Consider the following 21,894-nt stretch of genomic DNA (forward strand, 5'->3'; position numbering starts at 1 on the left):
GGTTTATGGATTAGTGACGTACCAACTCAAACTTGTTTAAATCTCAGATTTCAGCGCATACATCTGAAGAGGAACGTGAAAACACCTCTCTAGTGACAAACTTTGCACAAATACAAGTCAATACAGTCAATGTCAGACATTTCAGAGACCATAAACAGAGAGGGGCTTTATCTACATACTGTACCTGTAAAGCTTCGTGCTGCATCTTGCACGGTTGTGATGCTGTTGTGACCAAACCTTGTCACGGACAAAAACTTAACAAAATACTCAAACAGCCTGCTACAGTAGGAGTCTCCAGGACCATATTTTACCATGATGACACACACAAACACACACACTGGCTGGCTAGTAATCATAACTTTATTCTCAGTAATATCTGTTTCTGTCAGAACATTTTGTATGAATGAATTCACCAAGCTATGTAATATTTTCAGAGGCAACTGTTCAGTCGCATAGAGAGTAATCACATAGGTGCTCAGCAGTAACAGAAAAATCACTGCTGAAAATGGGAACATTCGAAAACAGATTTTGAGAAAGTCAAGTTAGGGATTACTTCAGTTTGAGTTAAGTATGCCTACTGAGGGATCAGCTAAAACTAAAATATATTCCTCGTTTCAACTGTTTGTTCTTTATTTTCTATCCAGTGGATCTCTCTGAGAGAGTTACTGACTCGATGTGGACGGAGGCTGACAGTTAATGAACTATGGGCTCTGTGTTACACCTGCCTGTCCTCACTGCAGACCTACATTGACTTTCCAGGTGATTTTAACCTCTTTGTGTATTAAACCGATTCCCAATATTAACAGCTCCTGCAAAAACAATTGAGATCCAAACATCCTATATATGTCCAAACATCCCTTTATATACTGTGTGAATGACTAGTGTTATTTTAACTGTTCAAGAACCAGCTCATACAATTAACGTTTAGCTTACAGAAAGAGAATGCAAAAATCAGGCAAATGTCTACATGGCTTGCATTTTGATGGCCACAATGTTTCTGTGCAGCTGATTTCTCTTTCTTCCATCAGCCTATCTGTGCCTGGACACACTGCATGTGGGCTGCGAGGGAGAAGTGCTTTTCCTGAAACCTAAAAACATTGGTAGGCTTACCTTAGTCCTATGTTGCAGTCTCCATGTTCTGCTGCATAGCAACCTTTGAATATTTGGTTGTTTTTACTTACAAAATAGATGTCTCAATTGCATAAGGCATGTCTGGAGGCTTTTGTTCTCTTCAATAACTGACTTTCAGTGTTCTTTGCAGGATCCCGAGATGAATTTTATCTTGCTCCTGAGTATCAAGAACATGGTATTGTGACTGAGAAGGTTTGTCTGCCTTCAATTGTTTTTTAGCGAACCATCACCAATCGTTTGCTTAGGATTTTCCCCGCTTCAATTCTTCTCCGTCTTGCCTCAGGTTTGTGTGTATGGGGTTGCTGCTATTCTCTGGGCTACAGCCAAGTTCAGTTTATCACCTAATCAAAAACTGGCAGTACCACGCAAACTGAAGAGACTGCTCCTGGAGATGGCGAAGAGGATGCCCATTGAGAGACCTACTATCATCATGGCAAAAAAGGTATTATTTTTTATTGTAACATTTTCTTCATTTTAATCCAATGCTTTAAGTTGACTTCTTTTCAGACACAATTTTGGCAATGGTCTCTGCCTGACACTGACAGACAAGAAGGTTCAAGCTACATTTAACAGTTGTTTTTCTTTCACTAGGCACAAGCCACAGCAATTTACATATCTCTACTGCATTGCCCTGAAATTGTGTCATCCATTACATGATTTTTCTGATTCCAGTATTCCAGCTGAATTCTAGACAGAATTTCTGTTTTCAGTTTCCTATTGATAGCGCAGACATAGACAGTGATGTTTGACTTTAAGAGTAGCTTTTGTTTATCAGGATAAGGTTTTCACGAGCCAATGTCAGCCGGTCATCACCGTAGACTGTATAAAAAATGGACGTAGCGTCTCCGTCAAGGTCCGTTCTCTCAACTTGATCCAATCGTACTCAATTACGGGAGTCACCACCTTGTCAGACTTTGACTCCGCCTAATTTCCTCTTACCATAAAAGGGCATTGATGTGACATTTGGGGGAGGGAGATATGTCCATCTGGCTGACGTATACCTCTAAGGCAAAGTATAGAGGTATATGTCAGCCTTAGACGTATACCTAAGTGTTGTCATGGAGATATGATCTAAACATACAGACTAGAATGTTTTTTTTTTACCAGGCCTTAAACACGTTTAATTATCCTGTGAAAATGGCCTGTTTAACATGGGGGTCAATGAGAAATTACTCTATTATGCAAACTGCTCCTAGTGGACACTCGGAGAACGGACATTTTTGGCACTTCCGTATTTGATCAACCAGGAAGTCGCTGTGGTGGGGGCTTGGTCATCACGTCAGTTTGTCCACCTCTTTTTGTTTTTTATTGACATTCATTAGCAACTATTAGACAGAGCTGCCATCTCACGCAATTGACATTCACCAACTGATGCTTTTCACAGACTATTCCTGTGTGAATCAGTAACTCTGTAAATTGGGGTCCTATTGGCTGTTTTGGCAATTCAAAAATTAAAAAAAGAAAATAAATGAAAGCTTTGACAGAGACTTGACATTATATCTTGGGGGATAATGTCTGTAAATTCGAGTAAAATACAGTCTTATGCTGCTAATGCAAACACAAAGATGTATATGAAACAGAAGTTAATTGTTATAAAGAATGCCATGTGTATTAATCCTTTCCTGTGATTATGCTTTGGAACCAAACAAAAGTACATTTTAGAATGCCTAACCCTTTTACTTTTCTTTTAATTTATATTCATTTATTTTTTACTTTTACATTCAGGTATACATGTATTTTGTAATGCTAAATGCTTATTTTATTTTGCCCTTCTGTCTTTTATGTCTCAGTCTGGCAAGCACTTTGAATTGCATTTCACTGTATGGAAAGTTGCATATCAATGTGCCCAACCTGAGAGATGAGCACCTTTTTAAATAGATGTATCCTTTCAGGATGAAATCACTTGACATTTAAATGCAGAGAATTCAATTTGTAAAAGTGCTTTCAACAAAAGACATGCTGTCAGTCATTTTGCAAAAGTAGCTACTGGATTTTCTATTTTTAATCAATCACTTCAGTTATTTCAGGGCACAATTAAATCTGACATTATTGGTGTCTGTGTGTGAAGTGTGTGTTCAAGTGTTCTCACATTTGTCTGTTCCTGTGGATCTGTTTCAGAGCTGTCGTGACTACTTATCATGTCAAGGGACAAATGCTGAGACTGTGTGGAACAACCTGATCAGCAGAGTTCACCCGGTAAACGTGCCTTTGTTTTCCCCCCCACTGCATTTACGTCTTTGTGTTTATTTATTATTTAAGTCTTACTGTTTGTTTGTTGTTTGTTGCTCTTATTGTCTTCCTAATATCTGTCCTGTTTAGTGTCACTGTTATAAAAGAGTTCTATTTTTTTTCAGCCAGCCTCAAAATCGAGTGATGCAGATGATTTGAGTGCAACTGAAACTCAACATAGCTCATGTGAAGAGTCTGCACAAAACAGCGGTAGGACATCTTCAGTTTAGTACAGATGACCCTCATGCAATAATAATTTATAATTTACCTTGACATGTATAGTTTATGATACACTAAATGTGCCAAATATTAGGAAGACCCTTTGAGCGCAATAATATGCTATCAAGGGGGACCGCTAATTTGTTTTTGTTTGAGACAAATTTGAAACGATTCAGTCAAGAAGGAAAATGCCAACATACCAAATTTTGTGTTATTTACTGATATGCATTGCATGAGACAATATCACTGATATTGTGTCTGGCATTGTTGTAACTGTGTGTAGGCTTTGTGCCCATAGCCACTGAGAGCCGACTGGCCCCTGTGCCTGGCCCTGTTCCCCACAGCTATCCAGTCAGCAAGGAACTCCAACTCCCAGAAGCGTTCACTTCCACCGCCACACACTTCACCCCCATCATCCTGGCCAATGTGGAGGCCTCAGAGGAGGAGAGCCAACACCTTGGAGCTGCCATTGAAGGGTTGGATTATCCATCTATGAGAACTAAACATTTTTATTTTATTTTTTGATTTTATTTTCACCTTGATACATTTCTCAAATCATCATCAACATTGCTTAACAGTCCCAACAATGGATGGGCTGCAAAAGCCTGAAACATGCTCACAATCCTTAGTTTATCTCTCAAAACTAAATATGTATGTTTAGCCATGTTGTCGGTATAAAAGTAAGTCTTTTCTGATGTAAACTATTGCTAAAGTTTTGATGGCATTGATTAAAAATGCATGTATTTCATCCATCAATTTCAACCATACAAACAACCATACACATTAGCCTACTGTATGTAGGAGTTTGATTGCAAGAGACTGGACAGGATTCACATAAACGTCTTACTGTGTGTTCTGTAATTTGTTGACAGACCTCGGAGAAGAAAAAGACATTGGGCCTCATCCACCAATATCTTCCTAAGTTTTTTCTGAATTTTCCAATTTTCCAAAACTCCCAGTAGTATTCATGACATGCTCTTAAACTGCTGAATTGTTTGTACCTCTGTTCTTATAATGATGAATCCCATTTCCTCGTAAATTGAAAGTGCAAGCAAAATTATCCTTATGTGCATAGGTAAATGCCCCACCAATCCCCATAAAAGGGCATAAGACTGCAGGGCCGTGTGCAAACAGCCACAAACAGAAATGGAAAAGAAAGTTGAAAGAATCAAGTCAAGCCACAGAGAGTGGAGCACCGTACACCAAATGTAAAAAAAAACAATTCAACTTAAAGAGTTTGGAAATGGAGATACTTCTGCAGGAATTGAAAGCTAAAACAGCTGTCACATGTAGTACAGATAGTAGTAGATATTAACAAATATATAAAACCCTGCCTCAACTTTTCTCTATAACTCTATATTTGTTTAGTTCATCTAGAAAAACATGCACTCCAGGATGTATTCTTACTGCTGCGTTGGGTGTACTATTTAATAAAAGCTAAAACGAAGAAGAAGAAATGGCTTCTTTAAGTGAAAAAATCTTCTGGACGGCTTAATTCATTAATTGACCGAATTTGGCAAAAAAGACCCTGGGATGATTTTCAACCTGAATTTCATTTTAAGAACTGTTGGTGAATGAGGCCCCTTGTTGGGAAATATATAGGAAGCACCAGTTAGGAAGAACTGAACATACAGCACTCTCTGGGAAATTATGGTGCAGTCTTACTACACCTTTGCACCACGCACACCTCTAAATCTTCCCGACTGACCCTGTTCACGTCCTTGTTGTTCTTCCATTGTCACAGATTGTAACACTGTGTTGTGTTCTGTCTATATTCACTCAACCGTTAAAGGTTCATGAGATTCACCTCAGAGCTATTTTAGAGAACTGATTGATCATTGGTTGATCTAACACTTCTTACATTCATCAATTCAGGACACATTTGGAAAAAGAGTCTAATAGAAATGTATAAAAACATAGTTGACAGATAATGACGTTTGCAATGAACTGATGATGATGATATGGTGCTTAAGACTATTCAACTCAGAACCAGAATTATACGTTTTGATCAACATGACATAAGAAAGTGATAATGTAGGAAACATTTGTACATAATCATTTGCATTGATGTGCCAAAGCATTTGCAATTTGTTTAAAAAAAATAAAGACACATCTTTTAATGATGTGACTTGATGATGTGGAGGTTGAACAACTAGTTTTGATAATTTCTATTCTGAAACTCACTGAGCAAGAAGTGTAAAGTCACTCAGTGACTGAGAAATGCGCCACAGTGACTGACAAACTGTAAAAAACAGTGGTGCATCTGAGGAGAAAGCTTATTAGTGCTTGTTTATTTTACAGGGCTGTGGATGGATTAAAAAAAAGCAGTGGACACAACGAGGAAAGGGGCCTTGATTTCACTTCCCACTCATATCCTACACAGACTGAACCCAATCTCCATATACAGAAGTTGCCTGTTAATGAGGCAGTCAGAATTTCTACACCTTCGAGTGACAAGATGCTGGTCACCTCTACTTCTACTCTCCCTGATATTAACTGTCTTCAAGTCTCTCTTCCTCCACCATTATCCACTAACCTAAGCGGTTGTGGTGTTTTCAACAATTACCTCTTTCGTCAGGATCCCACAACAGGATATCTTTCCTTAGTGCCTGTGCAGGTGAGGGGTCCCGAGTGTCTCCTCGGGTTGGACATAAATCTCTCCCTAGTGCAACAGCCTTTACAGGGACTAATCGCAGTCCCAGAGAGCACTGATGCTCCATTTATTAACTGTCTGAATGTGCCTGTGAGGTCTGGACGCCAGGATTATGGCCCAACATCATCTTTTTTCAATGGAAGCTCCATTATTTCTGACAGCCCCCTGGAGCACAGTGTGCCCAGAGCTTACAATGGACAAACTAATCCAGGAGCACAAGGTGAGAACCAGTCTCCTTCAGAGTCCATCTCCCCTAAAGTCCACCCTGCCCTACAGGAAGTGATTGACCTGCTCAAGGGAGAGTTTTCACTTGATGAGTATTTGGACAATGGGCATGAGGACATTGCGATGGGTATGTATATTTGGATGACAGGGATGTTATTTTATTGTTACTTCATTTTCTTTACACAGCAATGATAAAAAAAAGCAAAAAAACAATTACTATACCTATATTTGTACATTATGCAGTGATTCGCTACCAGGGGTAGACAGTTGTAGTGTTACAGAGAACAGACACACCTATCTCTACAGTATGTCTAAGATGTAGCATATCCGATAGTATCAGAAATGCCTCCGATACTGCCTAAAATGCTGGATCGGGTATCGGCGAGTACACGAGTCAATGCATGGATCTGATACCACATAAGTTAGCTTTCAAAAATCAACTTTAAAGTAGAGTCTGCTGGATAAAACATCTGTTTTCCTGTGAATCAATTATTCTCCACTGCTCTAAAACAGTAGCCTACTCAGCAAGTGGAGCTGTGTTGCCACCAGTAACTACAGTTTTTAGAGCAGCTAAGAAGAAATTGATTTATGGTTCAGTCTGCTAGCTGAGAGTGCAACGTTAGTCAGAGCTAACTTTGGCAACTTCAGCAATTTGGCAATATTTTACACTGGACAATCCCACGAGTAAAAAAATCTGTACAGTCTGCAAGGCTTCAGTTTTGAGGGGTGACACTATTGCCAAACACTGTTACTGAGCTATCTGACATTTTAAATGTAAATTATTTTACTACGTTGTGGCTGCACTTAAGATAATAAAGTCATATTCATTCATTCACTGTATGTATTTGTTCATGTTTTACAAAAGGATTAACATGAGCCAGGCCATACAACAATGATATCACTATGACATTAGTAATACAGCTGTAAAATATACCGTAAATCGAATTGGTGCTCTGTAACGACCAATATGCATGTTCATGTATCAAAAAAAGGTGTATTGGAACATCTCTTTTAACAAGTTTTGTAAAACGGCATAATGTTCCTTTAACAGCAGCTAGCTCCTACACTGTAGGCCTTTCTTTAATGATATAACAAAACATTCCCTCGTCCTGCCTTCAGTTGTTTGGACTTGTTAATTTAGAAAATCTACTTTTACTGTTTTTTCGAAGGGGAGTGCATCTTTTCTTTGAAGGACCTCCAGTACAACACGTTTGCCAGTGTTGTGAAGGAGAGGTTCGGTGATCTATACTGGGAAGATGACTTGCTGGGTGTACTGCACTGCCTGGTTAACTACAGCCCATCTACACTGTAAGTAGGACTTTAAACACTTGTGTCTGTCTTTCCAGGATTACTTCATACATTAATTTATTCTGAAACTAGAACATTACCTTCATTAATATTAAGTTGTCTTTATCAAACCGTTGGTCAGATGGAAATGTTTTTTCATGACTGTACCGGCATCACATGTGGCATTATGTTTTTTGGGTTGTTCGTCCTCCCCATTCTTGTAAACATGATATCTTAGGAGCCCCTGTAAATGTTCACTTGGACTCAAGGATGAACTGATTAGATCTTGGAGGTCAAGGGTCAAGATCACTGTGACCTCACAAAATGCAACATCTCACACAAATGTCTAATAGGATAAAACGCTAAAGTGATGATAACTTATAATCTAAGGTCAACTTCCCTTTGACATCATAATGTTTCTGTCCATTATTCATAACTCATAAGGTTGGATAATGAATTTGTGACACTAATCTTGAAACTGTGGTGATTGTATAGATCCTATGTGTGAAGCATCCATGTTTCACCAAAAATACACTTAATCCTTTTTTATTAAATTTCTACAAAGTCTTCATATATGATGTAAGTCTGGACAGTTTGGATGTAAGCAGCTGTTTGATGGAGGACTGCTTTGGGCGTCCTTGCTCAGATCACATCCATTTTCGAACTTAGCCATCATTTCGATCTCAACTACAGAACTGTAAAGTTTTGTTTTAATTGTATCTAACGCTATAGTGGTGACAAAATCTGTCCACAGAGTGACAGAAAGACATATAAACACCTAGCAGAATACTAATACCCCCCTGTGTGGAAGTTCCCGCTACAGTAGTTGTCTCCAGGACCACAATTTGCCATGATGACGCAAATACTCACAAGGTGAAAACAATACCAGTGTCGCTGATGACTGAAAATCCACAGAGCAATTCAGATTCTGAAATACACTGGAGACACTGCTCTTGTTTGATCTTGGTCCATTCTTCTTCAGTCTCTTCCACAGTTGAGCAACTGTAGTGGGTTTCTTAGCCATTACTTTGTCGCCAAGGATTTTCCAGAAATTCTCTATGAGGTTCAGACCTGGACTTTTCATCCTCCAAATTTAACTGACTTCTTTACACACTTTTGGTTCAGTCATTTCTAGTTTGACGCTGCAGCGATGTCATGTCATGGTTTATTGGATGTTTTCTACATTAGGAGTTGGGCCTCTTGTTCAGCTACATGGCAGGGTAAATGCAAATGTTCATGTGAACCTCCTTCGGCAAAATGCAATAACTCCACTGCAGCTCTCCCAATCAGCCCACAATTTTCATGAAAGACAATGCCCTTTTACATTGCAAAACAGGTTAGGTAGTCCCTAGTAGATCTGGACTCTGGGCCAGCCAAGAGTCCAGCTTAGAAACCCATTACAGTTACTGAGCTGTGGAAGAGGCTGAAGAAGAATGGACCAAGATCAAACCAGAGCAGTGTGAGAAACTAGTGATGTCCTGTGGGCGCAGATGTGCTGAAGTCATTCAAAGCTGTGGCCTCTACACTTCCTATTCATTTTTGCATGCTATAGCCCGAAGAAAACATTGTTTAAATCTTCCCTTTTGACACATTGTTTACTGTTTAATTTTGCTCACTGCTTTTTTCACAAAATAAAGGTTTTTGTGGAAGTGCCTTGATTATTTAAATAACATGCTAGTACAGCAGTGGTATAGCCACAGTGGATATTATATCAAATTCTGGACAATAAAAAGACAACACTTGTTCAGAATAAATCAAGTATTAATATTCTGTTTTTGATCTCCATTGTATAACTGAAATATATCTGAATTAAAGCTAATTGAATAGAGTTAAAACGATTGAATTTAGTGTCAGAATAATTGCCGTGAATTGAAGTAACAGTAAAACAGCCAGCACTTCCGTCTAAATAGTGAAATACCCAAATGTGGCTGCTTGTAGTAAGATTTTAATTTATTCTTGTGGGTTCTGGAGAATAGAATGATCCAGTCCTCACTGAGCATGACCTCTCCTCCTGAGCATTCAAATAAGCACTAATACAATATGCCCTTCATACATAAACGTAAGCCTGCAGCTTAAATGGTCCCTATGGAAACTGAAATGCTGTTTGTTAATGCAGGGTAGCATGTCTGACAACATTAGAGATACATGTTAAGCCCCTTCTGCATTGTTACAGATATGCTGACAAGCAACCCTGGGGGCAGGGGGGGCATGAATAAAGGCAACAAATTTCATGTTTCACACTTCTCTCTTCTTTTAAATGTAAGCTAGAGATGAGCAGAGGGATGAGCCTGTCAGTTCTCACAGACATCTTTTTATCCAGCCATCTCCATGCTTTTATGCTCAGGGCAATACGATGAGAGACCCTTTAATCTGCTGTGGTGGGCAGACATCACAGAGATAGGCACTCCACCGCTGGCAGTGGGTTTATTCACAGGGCTCAGCTGTGGAGTCTTTTTTTTCACTGTTCCAGTTTCTCTAAAGGGGGTAGAGGAAGGACTGTGGAGTGGACGGTGTGCTGTCCTTATTGTGTATTACACAATACACTGCTTTCCTCAAATTGTCTTTTTTACTACATACTTAGATTCATATGATTGCCATCGTTCTTTACATACGTGCTAATTGTGGCAAGCTTTGAAGTCGCTGTGTGTGTTTTCTCTCTCTCCGAATGCACCTCATGAAGCAGCTCTAATGAGCAGCCTCCATCAAAGGCTGTGGAAAGGGCAGCCCTTAGCCCACCCTCGATAGCCACTGTCTGGGGAGGGAAGAGAGAGGTTTCTCAGCATGGTTGTCTCGACCTGAATGGAAACATTCACACATCCAGTCCTGCTACTGTGGATTGCTTGGAAGGAACCGAGGCCCGTTCCTGTCATCGAGAAAATGAGGCCGAGTTTGAAGCTTTTGAATTAAGATCAGGGCAGAGCCAGCGCTCCATCTGTGAAGGTAGGAGAAAGACTTGGCTACTCAATATTACTTTGTTTTTTAGACAAAGATCAAATCCCTTTAAGTGTGTTATAATGGCTTAAAATAATCTTGGTCATGGGGAAATACATCTGTTGGGTTGAGTTGGATAGCCGGTTTAATTTTATATCTGTTTCCAAGTTTATAAAACACACTGTGTGAGTTTAAATTTCAGAGATTACTTTTTCCCTTTGTAGTACACAATTGTTGAAAGTAGTTTTCTAACTGCACTGCAGTAGTAGATATATTTTTAGATATTAGAAAAGCCTACATGATGACATATTTTTGTAGGGTGAATGAAGTTTTTTGTTCAGCAAGATAATCTTCACAAATGAACATTTGATATTTGAAGCATAAATGTAATTTCCATAACGAACTACAGCATGAACACATCATTTCAACATCACTAAGCTGACAGTGACGTTTAAAGTCCTTGACAATCTCTGAACCGACGATGAACCTATGACTCGTATCCTGATGTTAGGGAAGCTGCGGGGGCACACTTGTTACGTGTTTGTGTTAAGGGGCACTGTCTTCTTACAGTGCTTACATATTGTTTGTGTCTTATCTATCACTGTGTTACCATTTAGCTACTTATGTGTCACCTTGATGAAAAATATTGTCCAGGCCCCCACCACAGTGACTTCCTGGTTGATCCAATACAGAAGTGAAAGAACTGCAATTCTCCGAGTGGCCACTAGGGTAGTTTTCATAATAGAGCAATTTCTCATTGACCCCCATGTTAAAGAGACTGTTTTCACAGAAAAATTAAACCTATTTAAGGCCTGGTACAAAACAACATTCTAGTCTGTATGTTTAGGTCATATCTCCATGGCAACACTGAGGGGGCTGAATCTTTTTGTACCAGACTAGTTTTTATTTTATTGGAGCTTAAAGTGTATGAATAACTAGGGGCGCAGCCTCTTGAGTTACAGCTAGCCACTGGCCCTCACTTCTCCTCGGAGGTATACGTCAGACAGATGGACGCATCTCCCTCCCCCCAATGTCACATACATGCCCTTTTTTGGTAAGAGGAAATGAGGCAGAGTCAAAGTCTGACAAGATGGCAACTCCCGTAGGCGAGTACTATTGGATCAAGTTAAGAGAACGGACCCCAACGGGTATGCTACGTCCATTTTTTATAAAGTCTATGTTTTGTCACATTTTAATATCGTAAGATCTTCTTGGACATCGTCATACCCATAATATCTATTGATGTATTTTATGATGAAGAACAAAATGTGAAAAGCTCTTAACCTTATGTTAACCACAGACTTTATTGAGGCATCTAACCAAACCCATTGATTTTGAAACGAGGGAACCAGAAATGCAAAAATGCTGACTCATTTCCCGGTTTTATGACTCATTCCTGCAGCACACTATAGTGCAATATAAAAATACTCCATTAAAAAAGTCAATTTAAAATGTCACACAAGGAAAAACTGTCAGTATTTTTAAGTAAAAAGTGTAGAAAAATGTGAATTCAACAGTCATATAATATTACTGAGGCATTTATGTCTAAGTAGTGTTTTACTGTTGCAGTAGGTTAATGTGGAATGTTGGTTGTCTGTTTTTCAAGTCAAATCTTTATCTATAAAATTTTGGAAGCTAAAGTTGTCAGATAAATATAGGGCAATATAAAGTTCAATATTTCCCTCTGAATGACAGTGGAGGATTTCCATTCATTGTCCTTGACGCCTCTGCCCAAGTAAAGTATAATTGCCTACATTTTTTTTTTACAGTAAACATACTTAGTTACATTCCACTACTGCTGCACCAAGTAAAATAAAAACTGCATTTTAATTCAGAAATTGTCTTCCCCTCAAACAGTCCTTTTGAGGATTTGCATTCAATTAGAAGATTCAATGCTAGTTTCTTTCTATGATGTGATGTTGTGATATAGTTTCCCTTAATTTGGCTGCTGACTGAAGTCATGAGAGCTGTGGCTGGCTGTTGGATGCTGCTCTTAAGATTGAAGCACATTCATAAGAGTCCAAGGCCTGCCAGCTACAGATCTCTTTCTCCTCTGGGACTCATTCTTGGCCAATGACACTCACAAACACACCCTTGCATCTGCTTTTGGTGTACCATTAAAATATGCTAGACATGAGCTCTTGATTACAAACAGGCTCTCACGTGATACTTGAGAAAAATAGATAGCGATAGTTAGAAGTTAAACTTTTAAATTGCCTTTAAGCTCATCTGTTAAACAGTGGGTGCATTGTGCCCTGACAGGGTGAGCAATAACAACCCCCAGCACCACCCCTGGATCTCTTTTTTTTTTGCTCTCCATGTGATTCAGTCCCTCTCTCTTTCTCTTCTGCTCCCCCTCTCTCGCCACTGTCCCTGTTTACTGGTTGAGGTTTGAGCACTGACAGTTCGGACGTGGGGGTTATGGAGGGAGGAGATCATTCAGCGGGGGGCAGCGATGAAAGCCCCTCTGAAGCTGAGTTTCTGTCGGGGAGAGAGGAAGGGCTGACTGGAGCCCGAGACGAACAGATGAGCCCCGACTGCTCGGTGGACATGGAAGACAGTGACTCTCTGGTGTCGGAGAGACTCCTCTCTCCCGGTTCGAGAGCGGAGGGACCAGGCTTCAGCTTTAGCCCAGCCTGGGCCTTGGCCTTCTTTGGAGAAGATTGTTTTAGTCCAGAAGTAATCCAATATGCAGTGAATCTGGGGCAGCACACAGGATCACCATGTCTGGATGTGAAAACCCAGGTGGGTATGTGACGCTTACTGCCAGTGAGTCAGATTTGACCTTAACCCTATGTATGATACCCTGAGTGTGAACAAACAGACTGCATGATTTATTTATCAGAATCTATTATACAAAGACAATGAAATATATGGAGTAAAGCTTTAATATCCCTAAGGGGCAGTTTTGACAGCAGTCAAGATTATAGATATATCATAAAGTATATATTTTTTTATGATTTATGTTGCAGTAATGGGAGGGCTAGACTTATGTAAAATTATTTGTCGAGTTGTGTACTTATTTGTTATCCCAAATGTTTCCAACAATGTTCAAACCCACAGAAATTTTAATTTAGTTATGTTATTCAAGGTTCACGGACCGTTACATTTGGTCACCAGTGGCGTTGTGGCCAGAAGCCATAAATGTACTTTTTATTCAGTTTTAAGTCACATTTTTACGAGACACTTTTTAGATCTGGTCATTTTTAACTATATAGTTTATTAATCGAACGTTTGGATCTTAAAGAGATATTTTGCGGATTTTAAACCAGCTGTGTGTGTATGAGGGCAGTGTGTGAAGATGAACAGTGTTTGGTTTCCCTCTGTGGGTTTCCCTCCACATCGATTTGGGAGCATCAAAAGTCATTGCTGCTACAAAGGCTCTAAAGGGATTTCTGCCATGCAAAGGTGCCAGACACTGTTCATCTGCACACACTGATCACTTTGCCATGGCACACAGCTGATTTTAAATAAGGAAAGTATACCTTAAGTCATCAGAGGAACAAGCTGAGCTAATGTAGAGGTAGCTATGCCCGCAACCCCTCTAGATCGTCCTTTGTCCACCGAACAGCGTTGGAAAAATGCATTCACATGAAACCGCTTTATTCAGTGTTTTTACCATCCTTTTTGATTTGGAGAGGAAGAGACTCTGCAGATAGTACGGCTCTCGGTGAACGTCTCCTATGATTAACACAGAGGGAAGGCTAACCGGGACAATCCTATTACAGTGATGGCAATAGTAGTAAGACAACAACCCCCATGATCCAACGCTACTTCACATCATTACCAAATTCAGTCTTTGTAATTGTTGTGACTGGGAGAACCATAGCAGCAGAAACATATTGCGCGTTTAATGCAAAAGCTGGTATAATACGCCAAGTAATCTGATTGGCCAACTAGTCTGGAGCCTGATCAAATAAGCAAGACAGCACACCGTGATCATCATTAAAAATATAGCTTTTCCTTTTCCATGGCAACATTGTAACTTCCTGAGCTGAATCAAAAACTTTAAAAACATTTTCATTCATGAACATAAATCACAAACCACAATGGAACACAAAAGAACTTAAACATAAACACTGCATCTGCAGAAGCTCTCCAACATATTTTGGATCACATCAGCTCTGCTGGTGAGTGGATGACACAGTGATAGCTTCAGCTTAAGATAACCCTAAATAACGTGAGAAGTTTGCAGACATAGTAGCTGAATCTGACCATAGAAAAAAATCAGCAGATATCTTAGTTACAACAAGATTGAGCTGGTAAGGCAGTTTTAACGTTGAACGTGGTAATTATTCAGTTTGGGGATTCTTACTATCTCTTAATAGTATTAATGTTAGCTGAAGTTGACTGGCTAAATCAAGGGGGACTAGAAATCGCCTCTCTTACTTTATTATTTTGAGAGCAAATTTCCCCACAGTATGAATACATTTTGATAACATATTATGTTGGTGGTAATGGTAACCGTATGTATAATAGCAATATTTAACTCGAAGGTAAGCTTTATTATCATTACTGGCACTTCAGTGATGCTTATGGACTCACTGTTGTGCCAATAATAGCGGAAAAAATGAGATTGAAATATTGCTTTACTCTGTCATGCATTTAAAAAGAAAGAAGAAACCCAGAACACGTTTCATAAAAAAAAAAAAAAATTGATATTTTTCCAGCAAAATATTAGCTGGAATATAGTTTAATTACTTTACGTATAAACTACAGATTGAAAATGCTTTGCTGTGATTTAATTCAGTGTTTTCATTTCCATTCATTACCATGCATTCCTTACATTATCTTTCATCCAAGTGCTTATTGAATGCAGTTCCATTTAGCCCTTCACATGGCTGGGTTTCATGAATAAGTGCAGGAATTATTTTCATATCTGTTATGAAGTGGGGCACGGTCAGGCTTTGGGGTAAATAGGACGAGAGCATGTGGGGGACTTAAAGATAATTGGCATATTATTCTCTCCAAACTGGATCTGAATATTAATATGTTGAACTTAGCCCTTGGCAAAGGAAGTTACTATAATTTGCAAAAGAATATTAATGAATAGTCTTTATGTTTGCACCCTTTGATGGCACAACTGCTTCTTCAGAAGCTCTGTACAACAGCTTATAACACACCTTAAGAGCCATGCTGTTGCAACTTCTCTCTCATTTGACTTCAAAAGAGCTGTTTCTTTCTGTTGCCACGGTGAAGAGAGGAAAAATAGAAAGCGCTGCCCAATACGTACTGGAAAACACCCAAAGGGTTTTTCAGAGAAAGGCATGTGGTGTTATTTTTGGACCTTTTGTGTAATTTTGCATGATTTCCTTTTGAACAGGAACTGCAGCAGCAGCTGGTGATTGAAACAAGGCATCTAAAGAAAACGAGAAATTTCTACCAGAAGCTGATTCAACAAGAGAGAAAAAACAAAGGTACACATTTCATAACACTCCTAGTGTGTGGAAATGTCATGTGAAGGTTCCATTGTGACCTATACTATGGTGTATGTATCCCAAAGGTTCTGAAAACAAACTGATGCTGTCGAAACTCAAGTCCCAGCTTGAGGAACTCCGATCCAAAGTGGTCTTCTTGGATTGTGTGAAGAAATACCTTGAGGTACTTACAATGTGCTATTTCTCGTTAATTCCCTAACAAATTTGCTCTTCTACCCTTTGATATGTATTCTTGCATTTCTGCAGATTCTGTGTGTCGACCAGTGGGGTTTGGAGGTTTCATTACTGCCTTCTTTGGCTGTCTGTGGACCTTGCTCTTTCAACTTCCAGTCCTCTGAGGACTCGTCTGTTCTGAGCTTTGGTATCAGCAAAGGGAAGAGCACTCTGCAAGCTGGGTCTGCTCTGGGCCTCATGGCTTACCTATATGCCAGGTATTATTGTTGAGGTTTAAGATTTTAAATGTGCTAGCTGTTCCTTTTATCTAGTCACAAGGTCGTATGAATTGTGATAATTTCTCAAAGTGTTGTGCAGCATGTGATCTGTTTTCTGTGTTCTATTATTTACCTTCCCTACTGCTTTTGATCCGTCTAACAAAGGGATTTCATAAGGACTCTGGTCAGACAATTACAGCAAATGAAGAAGATCCTCAATGTTATTGTTTGTACAACAGGCATGTTTTGCAATTATAAGGACCACTCAACTCAAACCACGGACCCTACAATCAACAGCTGCTCTACCTCTTGAGCCACGGCCAATGATATAAATGTATATAATTGAAGAAAATAACATTCATACCATGTATACTTTTGTTTGACTTGATCTTAATGAATACTATTTTTCTAGCAGTTCACATGACTACCAATACAACTTTGGTATGATAATGCCTCACACTGGAAGTCATTAAGGGCATATACCAAGAAAAGCCCCTTTTGAAAGTGCTCTGGGCACAACTAAAGCGGAGAAGACCCTAGGTTAGAGGTATAACATTTCCCACACAGCTTGAGTGTGCTTGAAGGGTCCCCCTGGAAGGAGTTGAAGGGAAGATGGGAATAAAGGTAGACCCAGATAAGGAAGTGAATAGAAAAGACAATTCTCAGTTCATTCTTGTGTTGCCACAGATTATATTTAATTAAAAAAATGAACTGTTAAACTGTGTTACTTTCTGAACTGTATTCAGTGTTGCTATGTTCCTTTTCATCCCAGAAATGCTGCTGTGGAGGGCTACATCCAGCAGTTCCTGTATACTTATCGTTTCCTCTGCACTCCTGAACAGTTACTGCAGTTCATAATGGATAAATTTGTTGGTGCTGCAAGGTACTGTATCCATTAGCTCCTTATTACATATAAACATCTATAGTAGTCTACAGATTCCCTGTCAGGGCTGTACTCCAAGGGGTACATCTGCAGCTGTCAGGGGGTACTTTGAAAAAATAGAAATGCTCAACCGTAACTTAACACTTGAACCCCTGAACACTACATGTTGATAAAAATGTGAAAACTAGCTAGCAAACAAGCATAGGAGTTTAAACAGGTACGTTAGCTAACAGTAATGGATTTAAATGGTAGAAATAAATAGCTAAAAGTAATGACACAATGATTGAAATAGCTAATAAAAATGGATAAACAATCGAAACAGGTAATGGCTAAATGGTTAAAAAGGTTAGCTTAAGGTGAAGGATAAATGATCATGGTTAAAAAGCTAAAAGCAAGGAAAAATGGTTGAATAGTTAGCTAAATGTAATGGATGCATGGTTAAAATGGTTAGCTAAAAGTCATGGATAAAAGGTTAAACTAGTGAGCTAAAATCAAGATAAATGTTTATAATAGTTATCTAAAATACATGGATAAAGGGTTAAAATGGTTAGCTAAAAACAAGGATAAATAGTTAAAATAGTTAGCTAAAAGTCATGGATAAAGGGTTAAACTAGTGAGCTAAAATAAAGAATAAATGGTTATAACAGCTAGAAGTCATGGCTAAAGGGTTAAAATAGTTAGCTAAAAGTCATGTATACATAGTTAAAATAGTTAGCTAAAAGTCATGTATACATGGCTAAAATAGTTTGCTAAAATTCATGGATAAAAGGTTAAAATACTTAGCTAAGATATGGCCAGTAATCACGAACAGTGTCCTTTAGGTGGCCTACCTGAGTTCATCTGACAGGGCTTTTGGTCTGGGCTGGGGTACCTCAAACCAAACAGGTTAGGCTCCACTGCAGTTAAGTATGCCAAGAAAAAACATGAATATGGCCAGTCTAACCTCTCCTGGAAACTACAAAACATAATGCACAATAGTACATAATATGAAACATCTTGAGCTGACTGTATGACCATTCTGTTTGTTACCATGCCAGACAAGGTCCAGACATGTCAGGAGACAGTGAAAAGACCTTCCATCGCAGTTTGGACCTGCTTCAGTTCTGGATAACTGACTGTAAACAGGTGGACTTCACACCTAAGTCCAGCCTTGTGGATACATTAGAAAACTTCCTTAATACTGAGGTAACCACATAAGCTTACATTTTGCTCTGGAGCCACATGTATAAAACTCACTTCAAAAAAATTGTGTGTGCACAAAGAGACAGAAATATACGCATTATATTTGTCAGCTATATAGAGCCGGACATGTGCCTGATTCTGTTTCATAAATCTCAATCATTGTGTAACTGCATGTGGCGCAAGTGTACAAGCCTTATTTTCACCCCCACAGTAGGGCTGCGTAATTAATCACATATTAACTGCGATCACTCAATTAAATGAACATGATCGATATTGACATTTATAATATGTGCTCTAAAATAATAAAACTCTGCTGCATCAAATCGAGTGCTTCCTGAACTAAACTAACTAAACTTACCTTGATCGCTACCAGGGGGCTTCATGCTGCTTCACACGCTTATGAAAAAAATCCAATCCAATGTCTTGAGCAGAAGGCGAAGAGCTAATCCCCTTTGGGATTCATCTCATTATTTGAATGTGAAAGGGCAATACAAATATTTTTTTATTGATTAGTAAAATGGTCACTATCATTTTGCCATCATTGTGAAGAAATGCCCTTAAACTCAACTTGATTAATGAAAGTTGTGCTCTGCTCTACCAATCATTACACCTGTCAATGACAAATACTTTAAAGAAAGTGCCATTTCACCAACGTTGCCACTGTCATTACACCTACTGTGGCTACGTAAGTGTCAACACCATGGATTTAGCACGTAAAATCTCACTCAAAACTAAATGTCAGAGGGATGATCAATGATTTATTCATAGTGCTCATGTTGAAACTGACTTTACAAAAAGGTTGACAATTGAGGATCAAATAAACAATCATTAACAAGGAGATGACAGCTTTAATGTTAATAAAAAGTGATTCATTAATCATTAATCATGAAACATTTTATAAATGCGCATTTGATTGACATATCACAAAACACTGTGTGGACATCATGAACATCACAAACAGCCTAAAAACAATGTTACTTGTCTCTCAATACATTATATTCAATCTCCTCCTGGTAATATCAGCTATCTCAGCCAAAACTGTGTGTGTGCTGGTCTGGAGTCTGTGTGAGATACACACATTCTTACCACACATTCCTCCTTTATAAATACCAATATATGTGGGAAAAGCTACCTACATAATTCATCTTCTGTTAATCATAGTCTCATTGCTCATGGAAGATTAATTTCCCTGTGTGTCAGCAAGACCATGGGACAGAGGCTATTTACAACAGTAAAAGTGAAGTCTTTCATGAAGCATGCAACCCAAATCACATGTATTATAAGACAGTGTAGAGCAAAGGGCATCAATTAAGCAGGGATGTATAAGGTATTCAGATCCTTTACTTCAGTAAAAGTACTAATACCACACTGTAAACATACTTTTATTATATAGTATTAGCTTTGTTATTAGTAGCATTAACATTTAAATATATTTAGAGTACTAAAAGTAAAAGTACTAATGCAGAATAGTCCATTTCAAATTATATATATATAATATAATTGGATTTATTAATGTGTTCATCACATTAATGTAGCAACTGGTAAAGGTAGAGCACATTTTATAGTTTATATACTGCTGGGCATCTTATAATGCATGGGTTGTCTTTTGTATTAATCGTCTGAATTTAAAAAGTAACTTTGTAATTAATGTTGTCAAATAAATGTAGTGAAGTAAAAAGTACAATATTTCCCTGTCAAAAGTAGTGGAGCAGAAGTATATAACAGCATCAAATGGTACCAAAGTACCAAATACAATGGCTAAATGATATGTAGCTGTTATAAAATGTGTTTTTTCCACAGGTGATTCCTGTAGACGGCAGAGGGGAGGCCCTTCTTACTGCTCTCCACAGCTCTCCTTGTACCACTTGGACCCAAGGAAGAGGAGGCCTAATCAGCTTTGAGGAAGATGAGGATTCTATGTGTGTGTATTCATCTACTGAAGATCTTGGGAGGAAGGTCAGTGTCCCATAATGACCAGTTATGCTATGCTGTGTTTGGATTTTGTTCTCTTTCTACTCCCCTCTGTCCTAAACTCTGTCGGGAGATCTAAAAACACCTCTGTTCTTCCAAATATTTAAAGGAGCTGTACTTTCATTCTTACATTCAGAACATTAATATAGCAACAAACAAATATTATCTATGTAACGTTTTAGTGGAGTAATGGCGTCTTAGAATGAAGTCTCTCACCCTCTATGTGTGTTGTAACCTGAGTATATCTGCTTGTTTTGATAGCGGCTCCGGCCGTGAGTGATTGTGAATAAGTGTGAATGCATGTGAGTGCCTTCAGACGCAGAGGGCCGCTCCTTTTCCCAGTATTACGAGTACAGCACTATTAAGTTTTTCGATTGTGGCCAACTTTTATGATATATCATTTTTGAAAATGTGATGCTACTACCAGCAGCTTCAGCCCTTGTTGATTAGACCAAGATTTTCTGGATTGAGCTTTTCCTTCTGACAAAACATATAAACACTTCCCTACCAAAAAACATGTTTTCTGTTGCAGCCTGGCATTCTGGTAACAAGTGACATGTATATTAACCTCTTCTCACAGAGGCCGGCATCCTCGGATGACATTATTGTCTTTTAGAGGCTGTAGAGGGCAAAAAAGTAGAGAACTTAAGGCATCCATTTGGTGCAAACCATAACATGCTAGCTTGTTGGAAAGAGGTTGATTAACGCTCTGAAGTCAGGCTAAATTTTTGCGAGAGGAAAAACTGGTATGGACCTCTGCCCTGAATGAAAATGGGTTCTATGGGTATCAATGAGTCTCCCCTGTATAGACATGCTCACTTTATGATAATCCAGACAGCTTGGGGCAAAAACGTGCTGTTTTTTTCTCATGCAGTATATACGTATTATTTTGGACTATTCTAAAATGGAGTATTTTTCTGCATACTTTGGTCCCTAAACAGTCTTTGAATTCCATAAATTGGGTCTGACTGAAAAGCTGAGACTCTTGCGGATCCAATGAGCCCAATTATTATAACGTGAGATGATGTAAGTCCCGTAGTTGGCATTTCATTGCAGTGAGACCGTTTTTTATGTCTTAAGCTCACTGTATGAAATGAGCCGTTGTAACCTCTAGTTTAATCACAGCCTCAGGAAGCTTTACAACCACAAAGTAGAGACCTAAAGCATTCAGGGGATGGAGGGTTATCCTAGGTATATTGAAAATGAGGTAGGTTCTGAGCAGTTTACACAACAGAAGGGATTGCGATTTAATCAAAAAAATGCAATTCTTGCTGATATCTCCAAATGTCAGAAGCTTATTTATACCAAATGACA

General features: G+C 38.8%; 1 protein-coding gene across 1 annotated transcript in view; it reads left to right on the forward strand.

Moving 5' to 3' along the window:
- Positions 1-21,894, forward strand: part of kndc1 (kinase non-catalytic C-lobe domain containing 1) — a gene marked incomplete at its 5' end in the record, with an annotated part of 52,001 nt that overhangs the window by 20,058 nt on the left and 10,049 nt on the right. The window contains 17 exons of the mRNA XM_083922381.1: positions 645-759; positions 1,029-1,100; positions 1,262-1,323; positions 1,415-1,573; positions 3,250-3,327; positions 3,486-3,570; positions 3,863-4,055; positions 5,881-6,584; positions 7,627-7,765; positions 10,425-10,684; positions 13,065-13,420; positions 15,999-16,092; positions 16,179-16,276; positions 16,360-16,544; positions 17,317-17,427; positions 18,465-18,612; positions 20,410-20,565. Coding sequence (XP_083778507.1) covers positions 645-759; positions 1,029-1,100; positions 1,262-1,323; positions 1,415-1,573; positions 3,250-3,327; positions 3,486-3,570; positions 3,863-4,055; positions 5,881-6,584; positions 7,627-7,765; positions 10,425-10,684; positions 13,065-13,420; positions 15,999-16,092; positions 16,179-16,276; positions 16,360-16,544; positions 17,317-17,427; positions 18,465-18,612; positions 20,410-20,565 — 3,015 coding nt within the window. The remainder of the gene's footprint in view (positions 1-644; positions 760-1,028; positions 1,101-1,261; positions 1,324-1,414; positions 1,574-3,249; positions 3,328-3,485; positions 3,571-3,862; positions 4,056-5,880; positions 6,585-7,626; positions 7,766-10,424; positions 10,685-13,064; positions 13,421-15,998; positions 16,093-16,178; positions 16,277-16,359; positions 16,545-17,316; positions 17,428-18,464; positions 18,613-20,409; positions 20,566-21,894) is intronic.

Source organism: Echiichthys vipera (genome assembly GCF_963691815.1).
Source record: "Echiichthys vipera genome assembly, chromosome: 11".
Classification (NCBI taxonomy): Eukaryota; Metazoa; Chordata; class Actinopteri; order Perciformes; family Trachinidae; genus Echiichthys; species Echiichthys vipera.